This window comes from Lepus europaeus, chromosome 7 (assembly GCF_033115175.1).
Source record: "Lepus europaeus isolate LE1 chromosome 7, mLepTim1.pri, whole genome shotgun sequence".
Taxonomy (NCBI): domain Eukaryota; kingdom Metazoa; phylum Chordata; class Mammalia; order Lagomorpha; family Leporidae; genus Lepus; species Lepus europaeus.
In genome coordinates, this window is record NC_084833.1 from 127,755,840 (window position 1) to 127,768,945 (window position 13,106).

At 40.9% G+C, this 13,106-nt stretch overlaps 1 protein-coding gene across 1 annotated transcript; it reads right to left on the reverse strand.

Moving 5' to 3' along the window:
* Nucleotides 1-508: 508 nt before the first annotated feature.
* On the reverse strand, nucleotides 509-9,457 carry LOC133764016 (zinc finger protein 271-like). The gene is given in 6 exon segments (XM_062197669.1): nucleotides 509-813; nucleotides 816-941; nucleotides 997-2,815; nucleotides 3,023-3,270; nucleotides 6,345-6,437; nucleotides 9,397-9,457. Coding segments are annotated over 6 exon segments (2,652 nt in total).
* Between the last annotated feature and the right edge of the window lie 3,649 nt (nucleotides 9,458-13,106).

The window sequence follows — 13,106 nt, forward strand, 5'->3', positions numbered from 1 at the left end:
ACTCATTAGATTCATAAGGTTTCTGCCCTGTGTGAATTCTGTTTTGATATGAGGTATAAATTATAGAAAAAGGCTTTTCTGCAGTCATTACATTTATAATATTATTTCCCTGTGTGAATCCTCTGATGCAATTCGAATTGGAACTTAAAATCAAAAGTTTTTCCACAGTCATTACACTCATGAAGTTTCAACACTGTGTGCATGCTCTGGGGCATTATGAGGTTTGACTTATGTCCAAAGGATTTTCCAATCATTACATTCATAAGGTTTCTGCCCTGTGTGAATTCTCTGATGCACAATGAAGGTTGACTTACGGCTAAATGCTTTCCACAGTTATTACAATCATGAGTTTTCTACCCTTGTAAATTTTCTGCCGTGATTAGAGGTTTGTTTTTGTCCAAAGGCTTTTCCAAAGTCCTTACATTCATGGGGTTTCTCCCCTGTGTGAATTCTCTAGTGTGATATGAGATGTGACTTTTATACAAAGGCTTTTCCTCAGTCATTACATTCATGAGGTTTCTGCCCTGTGATTTTGTTGATGTATCATGAGGCCTAACTTATAGCCAAAGGCTTTTCCACAGTCATTACATTTATGAGGTATCTGCCCCATGTGAATTCTCTGGTGTAATATGAGGCATGAATTTTGTCCAAAGGCTTTTCCACAGTCATTACACTTAAGAGCGTTATCTCCTGTGTGATTTCTCTGGTGTACTATGAGATGTGACTTTCATCCAAAGGCTTTTCCACAGTCATTACATTTATGAGGTTTCTTCCCCGTGTGAATTCGCTGATGTATGATGAGGTCTGATTTAGTCCAAAGGCTTTCCCACAGTCATTACATTTATGAGGTTTCTGCCCCAAGTGAATTCTCTGGTGTACGATGAGGTGTGACTTTTGTGTAAAGGCTTTTCCACAGTTATTATATTCATGAGGTTTATGCCCTGTGTGAATTCCGGTGTAATATGAGGCATCACATTTGTCCAAAGGCTTTTCCACAGTCATTACATTTATGAGGTTTCTCCCCTGTGTGAATTCGCTGATGTATGAGGAGGTGTGACTTTTGTCCAAAGGCTTTTCCACAGTCATTACATTTATGAGGTTTCTCCCCTGTGTGAATTATCTGGTGTACAATGAGATGTGACTTTTGTCCAAAGGCTTTTCCACAGTCATTATATTTATGAGGTTTCTCCCCTGTGTGAATTTTCTGATGTTTCATGAGGTCTGACTTTTGTCCAAAGGCTTTTCCACAGTCGTTACATTTATGAGGTTTCTCCCCTGTGTGAATTCTCTGGTGAATTACAAGGTTTGACTTTCGTCCAAAGGCTTTTCCACAGTCATTACATTCAAAGGGTCTCTCCCCTGTGTGACTTCTCTGGTGTACTATGAGGCATGACTTTCTTCCAAAGGCTTTTCCACAGTCATTACATTTATAAGCTTTCTCTCCTGTGTGAATTCTCTGGTGCATTACAAGGTTTGACTTTCGTCCAAAGGCTTTTCCACAGTCATTACATTCAAAGGGTCTCTCCCCTGTGTGACTTCTCTGGTGTACTATGAGGCATGACATTTGTCCAAAGGCTTTTCCACAGTCATTACATTTATGAGGTTTCACCCCTGTGTGAATTCGCTGGTGTATGAGGAGGTGTGACTTTCTTCCAAAGGCTTTTCCACAGTCATTACATTTATGAGGTTTCTCCCCTGTGTGTATTTTCTGATGTTTCATGAGGTCTGACTTTTGTCCAAAGGCTTTTCCACAGTCATTACATTTATGAGGTTTCTCCTCTGTGTGACTTCTCTGGTGTACTATGAGGCATGACTTTCTTCCAAAGGCTTTTCCACAGTCATTACATTTATGAGGTTTCTCCCCCGTGTGAATTCGCTGGTGTATGATGAGGTCTGACTTTTGTCCAAAGGCTTTTCCACAGTCATTACATTTATGAGGTTTCTGCCCCGTGTGAATTATCTGGTGTACGATGAGATGTGACTTTTGTCCAAAGGCTTTTCCACAGTCATTACATTTATGAGGTTTCTCCCCTGTGTGAATTTGCTGATGTCTCATAAGGTCTGGCTTTTGTCCAAAGGCTTTTCCACAGTCATTACATTTATGAGGTTTCTCTCCTGTGTGAATTCTCTGGTGAATTACAAGGTTTGACTTTTGTCCAAAGGCTTTTCCACAGTCATTACATTCAAACGGTCTCTCCCCTGTGTGAATTCTCTGGTGCATTACAAGGTGTGACTTTCGTCCAAAGGCTTTTCCACAGTCATTACATTCAAAGGGTCTCTCCCCTGTGTGAATTCTCTGGTGTATGATGAGGTCTGACTTTCTTCCAAAGGCTTTTCCACAGTCATTACATTTATGGGGTTTCTCTCCTGTGTGAATTCTCTGGTGTATGAGGAGGTCTGACTTTCTTCCAAAGGCTTTTCCACAGTCATTACATTTATGAGGTTTCTTCCCTGTGTGAATTCTCTGGTGTACTATGAGGACTGACTTCCACAGAAAGCCTTTTCCACAGTGAAGGCATTTATAAAGTTTCTCTTCTGTGTGACTTTGCTGATAGTTTATGAGGTGTGACTTTTGTCCAAAGGCTTTTTCACAGTCATTACATTCATAAGGTGAATTAAAACTGAGTGATTTTCCGCAAAGTTTACATGTGTAGAGTTTTCCCCTTGTATTTAGTCTGTCATTTATTGCAAGATGTGACTGGTGAATGACAGGTTCAACATACCTAATGTACTTATAAAATTTCTTTCTTGTGTGATTTTGTTGATGCATATTGAGGTTAGAGTTTTCATGGATAGCTTTTTCTATTTGAGTTACCTTTCCAAAAGTGACAGTTGATTTATTACAGTTTTCTGCCATATGAACCCTCTCAGATTTACAGAACACCTTTCTTGTGAAGACTTTTGCTTGTCCAGTGGGTCCAAATGGCTGCTTCATGATGTGGATATTGTCATGCTGAGCAAGAGGCTCACAGAACTGGAGAGAATTTCCAGCTATCTTAGTGTTATCAAATTTCTCTCCAGCCTGTAGTTGATCAGGCCCACTGGGGGGATACACAGTGTGACATTTATTGCATTCCTCAGGCTTCAATCCTGAATAGGTTCTCTTTTCAATAATCAGTGTTGGAATATGGCTTGAATTTAAACTAAGTGTTTTTCTTAATTCAACTCTCTTGAGATCTGATGTCTTGTTTTTTTTCACAGAATCCTGATTCAGATTTTTGTCCTGACTTTCCTGGTTGATCCTAATCAGGTCATCCCTTTTCATGACCACTGAAATGAGAAAAAAGCAATCATGCCATGGAATCACATGTAACTATTTCTCCTGGCATACTCATGTAAAGGGAATGAAGTTACTTGTTATCCAAGTGGCATAAGATTTTCACAAAATCAGTATGAGTTACTTATTTATAACCATTATATGGTTTTTCTCCTTAATACATTAATATACCATGAGGTTTCCGAATGTTCAAACATGATCTTTTTTACTCTGGTAATTTGTCAAGGATGGTGGAATGACATTTGCGCTATGATGTGTGGGATGCCTGCATCTCAAAACAGTGTCAGTTTGAGCCCTGGCTACTCTGCTTTCAGTACAGCTCTCTGCCTATGTAAACTGGAAGAAAGCAGATAATGGTTCATGTGCCTGGGAACCTGTGAGACACCAGGGAAGACTAGATGAATTCTAGTGTTTGGGCTTCAGACTAATTAGACCTAAGTATTGCAGGCATCTGGGAAGTGAGCTAATAGAAGACCTCTTTCTCTCTCTCTCTCCTCTCACTATCACTCTGCCTTTCACAAATATGAAATAACTATAAAACATTTTAAAGAATGGACAAATATTTAATAAAAATATTCACCCACTACCTAGCAACCATTTTTCCCTGTCTTTTTTCTCCAGTTTATTTTTATAAAAATTGTTTTTTGCTTCTCTGATATTTCAACCATAAACATGAAAAAGTTTTACTGATCATTTACTTGCAGGTGGAGAAGAGTGAAATGTGCCTGTATTTTAAGCAGGACAATATTTAAGAAGCATGATTTGAATCTATGATTGTCTCATGTTCAGTCTTCCTAGGTAAACATCATTTGTGGGATTTTTCAAATGAAAAACTACTTTGTCTCTACTCTATGACAGCTTCCTCAAATTCCTAAGGACACCCAACACCTTTAGATTCTCAGAAGTACAACAGGTACAGAAAAGTCTCAATATACCAAAACACTCCCAATCAGTTTGAAGAATTTGTTTCTGCAAACCGGGATGTGCTCATCTTCTTTGAAAAGTGTTTTCTAGCTCATTCTGAAATCACCAGTGCTGGTTACCTCCTCTCAATTCTTTCTATAAACATCCCTGTGTGGTAATTTGAATTTTTGGAGGGTTTAGATCTGTTGCCTCCTATTTTCACTGAAAGCTTCATTTCCTATGTTTTTCTTATCGTTTTATTTGCTTATTTTTCAATGATACTGAAAAATAAGAGAGAAATCTTACTTCAAACTCCACCCTTAAAGAAATCTGAGCCACTCAACATAAACCCATGAGGCTACTTGACCTTGGGTCTCAAAATCTCATTACTTTCTTGGTGAGTCTAGGATCACTTATTTTCATGTTTTATATAAGTTCATGCTTAGCTTATGATTTCCTTTTTTCAAAGATTTACTTTATTTATTTGAAAGCTAGAATTATAGAGAGATATAGAGAGAAGTCTTCCATCTGCTGGTTCACTCCCCATATGGGCACAACAACCAATGCTGGGCTAAGATGAAGTTAGGAGCCAGGAGTCTCTTTCTTGTCTCCCACATGGGTACACGGAGCCAAGGATTTGGGCCAACCTCTGCTCCTTTCTCAGGTGCATTAGCAGAGAGCTGGATTAGAAGAGGACCAGCTGGGACTTGAGCTGGCACGCATATGCAGTGCTAGTGCTGCAGGCTGGAGCTTTAACACACTGCACCATGGTGTCATTCCTAGTTTCATAATTTCTGATGTCATAGCACAGAGGCTTACTCATGACCATCTTTTTTTAAGATTTATTTATTTATTTGAAAGTCAGAGTTACACAAAGAGAGGAGAGGCAAAGAGAGAGGTCTTCCATCTACTGGTTCAGTCCTCAGTTGGCTACAATGGCTGGAACTGCACCAATCTGAAGCCAGGAACCAGGAATTCTTCTGGGTCTCCCTCTGGTGCAGGGGTCCAAGGACTTGGACCATCTTCTATTACTTTCCCAGGCCATAGCAGAGAGCTGGATTGGAAGTGGAGCAACTGGGTCTCGAACTGGTGCCCATATGGGATGCCGGCACATCAGGCTAGGATGTTAATTCATTGCTCCACAGTGCTGGCCACATGACCATCTTTTAGCATTTACTTATTTACTTACTTGAGAGTCAGAGAGACAGAATCAGAGATAAAGACAGACTGAAACAGAGGTTTGCCAGCTATAAGCTCACTACTCAAATGTTTCCAACAGACTATAATTTTCTTATTTATTTGAGATGCACAGAGGAAAAAAAAGAAAGAATCTTAAGAAAGAGAGAGTTCACATTTATTGATTCAGTCCTGAGAAAGTTCTATGCCTGGGCAAAATCATGAGTGGGAACTCAATCTGAGCAATGAGTTAGAATAAGTTTCCAGGGGCCAGCATTGTGGCATAGCATGTAAAGCCACCACCTGCAGTGCCACTATCACTTATGGGCACCAGTTTAAGTCCTTGATGCTCCACTTCTGATCCAGCACTCTGCTATGGCCTGGGAAAGCAGTAGAAAATGGCCCAAGTCCTTGGACCCCTGTACCCATGTGGGAGACCTGGAAGAAGCTCCTGGCTCCTGGCTTCAGATCAGTGCAGCTCCAGCCATGACAGCCAATTGCGAAATGAACCAGTGGATGGAAGACCTCTCTCTCTCTCTCTCTTTCTCTCTCTGCCTCTCCTTCTTCTCTCTCCCTGACTTTTGAATAAATAAATCAATAAATCTTTAAAATAACAAAAACATTAATCTTAAAAAATAAGATTCTGTATGTTGCCTAATTAACAAGCACTGAAGGAACTAATAAGTGCATGAGGAAAAAGGTATGAAAGTGTGGAGAAGGAGAAGGAGAAGTTAGAATTGGGGGAATGTATCAAACCTAGATAAAAGCCTTAGTAACATCAGAAAATGACTGGATTTATTTTAATCAAAGAACATCTTCACTAACAACAAAAGTTAGAAAGATACTGGTATCTCTAAATGCCTGTGTCTGATGCACAAAACCAGCTGTTATCAGGAGTAAGGCTTGAAAAAAAATTCATGGAAAGAACACCAGTCAACATCTGCACACTTTCTGCCTTGGCCTCCCTGTCCCTTATGTGCAGACTGACCTGAAAGGCTCTGATTCAGGCATTCTTCCACCATCCATGGCTCTGCTCCTCGCTCCAACTTGAAGATCAAGTCAGGTTTGTTAGTACAGTGCCCTATTAATGGAAACAATATAAGACTATGAAATCACTATCCTGGGCTATTTAAAGGGCTACAGCTTGGCCCAGGAGCTACACAACAAATGTTCCAATTTGAATCTTTTGTAAGATGGTAGATATCAGATTATTCATGGACTCAAATTCTATACCTGCCCAATATTAAACATTATAAAGTGTTCCCTTAGTTGTCAAATAGCAATAAAATGTTATCTCTCGGCATGTGAGGGGTGTCACTCACCCAAGGAGAACAGGCTGCTGTAGATCTCCAGCATCACATCTCTGTACAGGATTTTCTGAGCATTGTTCATTTTCTGCCATTCCTCCCATGTAAAGTACACAGCAAGGTCTTCAAATGCTATCATCACCTATAATATTACACTTCCAGTCAACATGTTAACTATGTCACAAAATAAACACTGACAGTTGTGTGGATATGAAGGAGAAAAGGAAGGATATGGTTTCACATTAGACTTGTTGAGTGTTTAGAAAGCCACACAGAGCATTCAACAGATCAAACCCATGATCTACAGGCTGTGAGAAATGCCCAAGCTGGAGAGAAACAGGAGGTTCAAATCACAAAGGCCACATTTGTCAAGAGGAATTGCACAGCAGGCTAAAAGAGGGGCAATATTGACTCTTGAATGGGCAATGTTAAGGAGAAGTATGTAGAAGCATTGAGAAAAAAAGGAAAGAAACCATCAGTGAAACTATGATGGGAATGAACAGAAAATAATTTCCAGGAAAGCACCATGCATATCATTTCCAATATGTCAGGGAAAAATATATTAAAAGACGGGGCAGATATTTTGCTTAGTGTTTATGATGCCACCTCAGAGTGTCTATGTTTGATTTCCAATGCCAGCTCTAGTTTTTAGCGCCCAGATAATGAAGACCTGGGGAAGCAGTGGTGATGTCACCAATGAAAGAGGCCTAGATTCCATTCCTCAATCCTGGCTTCAGTCCTGCCCCAACTCTGTTTGCTATGGTTATCTAGGAAGTGAATTAATGTGTCAAAGCTCTCTATCTCTCAGTCCATCAACTTTTTTCTCTATCAAGCTAATAATATTTTTAAGTAAGAGAGAAAATACAGGTAAGACAAAGAATACAAATTAGCTTTTGCCCTTGTCTACGATTATTCTACTGATAAACAATTGAAATTACATTATACCTAATTAAAGTGAAAGCAATGGAAATACTTGCCCAAAACATTCAAATGATAAACATTTCTAATAACATTATACATAATTAAAGTGAAAGCAATGGAATTATTTGCCCAAAAAGAGAACCTGGGATTGTCTGCAGTACAATCTGCATTTGTGACTCACTGAGAAAAGTGCTTAGAGATTTGTTTAATAACCTGCAAAAGTCACCAGAATTGTGATCCAGCAGGCTAAGCCTCCACCATCAATACTGGCATCCCATGTAAACAGGATTTGAGTCATTGCTGCTCTTCTTCCAATCCAATTCCCTGCGAATCTGACTGAAAGAGCAGTGAAAATGGCCTGAGTATTTGGACCCTTCCATCAGTTTGGGAGACCTATGGAGTTTCAGGCTCCTGGCTTTGGCCTGGTCCAGTCCCAGCCATTGCGGGCATTTGGGGAATTAAATAGTAGATAGAAGATATCTCCTTTTGCCTCCATGTCCCTCCCAATCTCTGTAAATCCGCTTTTCAAATAAATAATCTTAAAAAATAAATTAGCCTCTAGTAGATTATTTTCTCCACACATTCCTTATCCTATTCCAGAATCCAATTCAGCTTCTCAAAGGTATTAAGGACTCCACTACTCTAACAATTCAAAAACAAACTTAACTGATTTGTGTTTTAGCACTAGGTAACTCTTCTTCTTGCAGAATACTAAGTGTTTACTTCATAGGTAGCACTAAAACACTGCTCAGTACATCAGCTATGTGTAGACTGTTTCAGACAACATGACCCCAAAAATGTAGCATATTGTGCTTAGTTTCAACTCAATTCATGTAACAAATATATATTTTGCTATAGCAACAGAAAGACAAGAGACCAAACTGCATTATTATAGATGACAGTAATGTTTCATAATCATGCCAAATTCATAATTCATTTCTGTATATTCCATGAGAAAAAATTTTATGTTTATTTTTATATTTTAAAAATTTTAAAGATTTATTTATTTATTTGAAAGTCAGAGTTACACAGAGAGAGGAGAAGCAGAGAGACAGAGAGAGAGGTCTTCCATCTGCTGGTTCAGTCCCCAATTGGCTGCAATGGCTGGAACTGCACCAATCTGAAGCCAGAAACCAGGAGTTCTTCTGTGTCTCCCACATGGGTGAAGGGGCCCAAGGACCTGGGCCATCTTCCACTGCTTTCCCAGGCCATAGTAGAGAGCTGGAGCAGAAGTAGAGCAGCCACGTCTCAAACCGGTGCCCATATGGAATGCTAATGCTTTAGACCAGGGCATTAACCCACTGAGCCACAGAGCTGGCCCCATATTTTCCATTTTAATTAACTAGTATACTGGGACCAGCACTGTGGCATAGCAGGTAAAGCCACTGCCTTCAGTGCTGGCATCCCATATTGGTGCCAGTTCAAGTCCCAGTGGCTTCACTTCCAATCCAGCTCTCTACTGTGGCCTGGGAATTCAGTAGAAGATGGCCTAAGTCCTTGGGCTCCTGAACCCATGTGGGAGAACCAGAAGAAGCTCTTCACTTCTAGCTTTGGATCAGTGCAACTTTGGCCATTGTGGCAAACTGGGGAGTGAACCAGCAGCAGATGGAAGACTCTCTCTCTCTCTCTCCCTCTGCCTCTCTGTAACTCTGACTTTCAAATAAATTAAAAAAATCTAAAAAAATAAGTAAACTAACATTAAACACCTAAAATGAGTACTGACAATCTGGGGAATAATTAAAAAAAAACACTTAGAGGTGATATATTAATTTTCTTTCCTCTTAGAAACATGTGGAGGACCCAGAATCATACCTGAGAGAGAAGGTGAATGGCAGGAGTTCAAAGAAAACTCTGGAGGCCAACGTTGTGGCATAATGGGTAAAGCTGCTGCCTGCAGTGCCAGCATTCCATGTGGGTGCTGGCTCAAGTCCTGCCTGCTCAATGTACAATCTAGCTTTCTGCTATGTCCAGAGAAAGCAGTGGAACATGGTCCAAGTCCTTGGGCCACTGCAACTGCATGGGAGACCCAGAAGCTCTTGGGTCTTGGCTTTGGTTCAGCTCAGCTCTGGCCTTTGCAGTAATTTGGAGGGTGAGCCAGCAGATAGAAGACTTTCTCTCTCTATCTACAACTCTTTCAATAAATAAATGAAATCTTAAAAAAAACCCTCTGGTTTCCTTCTGCACTGAACAGTGGGAAAAAACCAATATGATAGAATTAATAAAAAATAATAAATACATTAAGCAAGAAAACATCAGCTTCACTGTGGAGGAATAAGCCTGTAAAAATGGAAATACATAGGAAAATGCACCCACCTATATTAAGTGGCAGAGATTAAACAGAAGTTATCATTGGTTTAACCAAAGCATTATCTACAAATTTTGTAAAATAATAGTGTAAAAGTAAAAAGAAATGTTAAGAGTGTTCAAATAAATGAGGTTGTCAGAGATAAACATTATGCTGTTATTAAAGTTTATACTAAAGAAAGTTAACACATACACATAATACACAAACACATATTTAATGCAGTGCACTTTACCAGTAATGATTCTAAATAGACCTTTTCCCTGCATTCATCCCTTCACAAAACATTGGATTGGGGCTGGCACTGTGGCCTAGCGAGTAAAACTGCCGCCTGCAGACTGGCATCCCATTTTGGCACTGGATTGATTCCTAGCTGCTCCACTACTGATCCAGCTTTCTGCTATGGCCTAGGATCCCTGCTTTGGATTGGCACAACCCTGGTCATTGCAGGCAACTGGGAAGTGAACCAGCAGATGGAAGAGCTCGCTCGCTCGCTCGCTCTCTCTCTCTGCCTCTCCCTCTCTGTGTGTAACTCTTTCAAATAAATAAATCTTTTTTTAAAAATACCCTGAATTTCACCATTTCACTTGATTTACCCCATGAGATACCAGTAAATGTGATAGAAATAGACAATTTTTAAAGAATTTATTTATTTGAAAGAGTTACACAAAGAGAGGAGAGGCAGAGAAAAAAAAAGAGAGAGGGAGGGAGGGAGGGAGGGAGGGAGCTTCAAACCACAGATTCACTCCCCAGATGGCTGCAATGGCTGGAGCTGTGTAGATCCAAAGATATGAGGCAGAAGCTTCTTCCAGGTCTCCCACAAGGGAGCAGGGGCCAAAGGACTTGGGCCATCTTCTACTGTTTTCCCAGCCCATAGCAAAAAGCTGGATCAGAAGTGGAGCAGCCAAGTCATGAGCTGACACCCATATGCAGGCCGTGTCTTTACCTGCTATGCCACAGAAGCAGCCCCAGAAATAGAAAATTTGCAAAGCATTTGCCTTCTTAGATTTTCTTTTTCTGACAGTTATCTTCTGAAAAACCCTGGGGCCTGCCTGTTGAAGAGAAAGTATGTAGGCTGGTGCCGCGGCTCACTAGGCTAATCCTCCACCTGCAGCACTGGTACCCCAGGTTCTAGTCCTGGTCGGGGCACCAGTTCTGACCGAGTTGCTCCTATTCCAGTCCAGCTCTCGGCTGTGGCCTGGGAAGGCAGTGGAGGATGGCCCAAGTGCTTGGGCCCTGCACCCACATGGGAGACCAGGAGGAAGCACCTGGCTCCTAGCTTTGGATCAGCACAGCATGCTGGCCATACTGGCCATTTATGGGGTAAACCAATTGCAGGAAGACCTTTCTCTCCATCTCTGTCACTAACTCTGTCAAAAAAAAATAGAGATAATATGTAGCCAAGATTCATCACAAACCCCAGGCACTTAAGTGAAGCCGCAATCAGTTCCCCAAATGACAAAACTCTCATTTCTGCTCCTGAACTGATCATAGGAACTGCCCAGCTGAGTGCAGCCCATAACACAGAGTCAGAACTACAAATAAAATGGCTATTTGTTAAGCCATTGTGTTTTCTGAGTTGTCCTACATCAAATGCTGATATATATCAGTAAGTATGGCAGGAAGTTGAATTACATGCGAACTACAATGCATACAACTTCAAAATTTCATTTAGAAGTTCCCATAAAACAGGCCAGCATTGTCACATAGCAAGTAAACCTGCCTTCTGCAACACAAGCACCCCATATGAGCACTGGTTCATGTTCTGGCTGTTCTGCTTTTGATCCAGCTTCCTGCTGATGGCCTGAGAAAAGCAATGGAAGATGATCCAAATACTTGGGCAAATGCTACCAATGTGGGAGATCCAGATGAAGGTCTTGGTTCCTGGCCTCATTCTGTCCTGGCCCTGCTCAATGTGGCCATCTGTGATGTGAATAAGCAGAAGGAAGATCTCTCTGGGTCTTTCCTCTATATACAATATTTTCAATTTTTTTTAAAAAACTTAGAAAAAAGCTTTGCCTATCAATTAGAACTTACAAAAGCTGGGGGGTGGAGCCAAGATGGCGGATAGTGAGGACGTGCGCCATAGTTTGGGAAAATAAAGTTTCATAAAAGTGGAATTACTGTAGCCTCAGGAAAAGATTCAAGAAAAAAACTGCAGAGCAAACGCTTCCGGATCTAGTGGATGTGACACAGAGGACCTACAGGCAGCCCACCACGTGGAAACCCAACCGCGGGAGACCAGCCTCAGAATCTCCCCAGCGCGGGAACCAACGGGAGCCTCAGGAAAACATTCAAGAAAAAAACTGCAGAGGAAACGCTTCTGGATCTAGTGGATGTGACACAGAAGACCAACAAGGAGCCCACCGCGTGGAAATCCAACCTTGGGAGACAAGCCTCAGAAACTCCCCAGCGCGGGAACGAAGGGGAGGTAAGACAAAAGCCCCAGAAACATGAGACATTAGTGGGGAAAGGCAGAGGCCCCTCCCTCCACTTAAGCAAAACAAACAGCAGGCACCATTTTACATATGTAAAGCGTCAATGAGTACACAAACACAGTAACTTTGGGTCTAAGGTGAAACTTGAGAACACATTGAAGGCTGCATAAACTCTATGTGTGGTCCCAGAGGTAGTTCAAATGAATACTCAAAGGGGCCAGATTTCAACTGCCCTCAATTCCACTCAGCCATTTGGAATTAATTCCCAACTGAGTCAAAAAAAAAAAAAAGATAGAGAGATTCAGCAAGGAGCAAGGTGAGTCACTTTTAGCACAGCCTTAAACCTGAAGAATCAAGCAGAGCTCTCTGGCCACACCCATCACAGCCTCTAAGGATCCAACAAAGCAGACAGCCCACTTAGAGGCATAGTATAACGAGAAAAAAACACCACAGCAAAAAAAAAAAAAACATAAATTACTCCAACATGCCAAACAACAAACGTAGAAGCCGAGATAACAAGAGCAAGGAAGACACTATGATGCCCCCAAAGGAGCAAGCCACCACAATCCAAGATTATGAAGATGAAGAGACAGAGGAAATGCAAGAAGCAGATCTCAAAAAACTGATAAGAACATTAAGAAGTTCTCAAAAACAAATTCTTGAACTACAGAAATCCTTAATGGACAAGATAGAAAATCTCTCTCGTGAAAATGAAATATTAAGGAGGAATCAAAATGAAATGAAACAACTAGTAGAACAGGAAACTGAGATAGTGACAAGAA